The 329-nt window shown below is 48.0% G+C and overlaps 1 protein-coding gene across 1 annotated transcript in view; it reads right to left on the bottom strand.

The window, feature by feature from the left end:
• ca4a (carbonic anhydrase IV a) overlaps positions 1 to 329 on the bottom strand; it is a 6,741-nt gene extending 6,412 nt beyond the window's left edge. Inside the window, exon 1 of the mRNA XM_005928444.2 lies at positions 112 to 329. Coding sequence (XP_005928506.1) covers positions 112 to 175 — 64 coding nt within the window. The 5' untranslated portion in view covers positions 176 to 329. The remainder of the gene's footprint in view (positions 1 to 111) is intronic.

A 329-nucleotide genomic window follows, 5' to 3' on the forward strand; every position in this document is an offset into this window, starting at 1 on the left:
TAATTTTTTAAGGACTGGAAGAGTGGCAGGATTTTTTTTAGTGTAAGAACTAAAAATAAAGACAGGCAGTTGCTTCAAATGATCTCGAGCTGTGAATGGAAGCAGACTTACCTCCTGATCCTGTGCAGACTGTCCAAAAGGTTGCCAGGAGAACCGGCAGGATGAGCTGCTGCATTTTGGAGCGTCTCCGACTCGACACAGAAGGCAACACAGCGACTTGGTTTTTTTCCCCCAATGTGATGGCATTCTTGAGGGGGTTTTGTACTTATCTATCACCAAACCCCGACAGGGAAGAAAGTGTGGCCCCTCCCCCTTCGGGCATCGCCTCT

Source organism: Haplochromis burtoni, unplaced genomic scaffold (assembly GCF_018398535.1).
Source record: "Haplochromis burtoni strain Fernald_Lab_line unplaced genomic scaffold, NCSU_Asbu1 Contig_115, whole genome shotgun sequence".
NCBI classification, from domain to species: Eukaryota; Metazoa; Chordata; class Actinopteri; order Cichliformes; family Cichlidae; genus Haplochromis; species Haplochromis burtoni.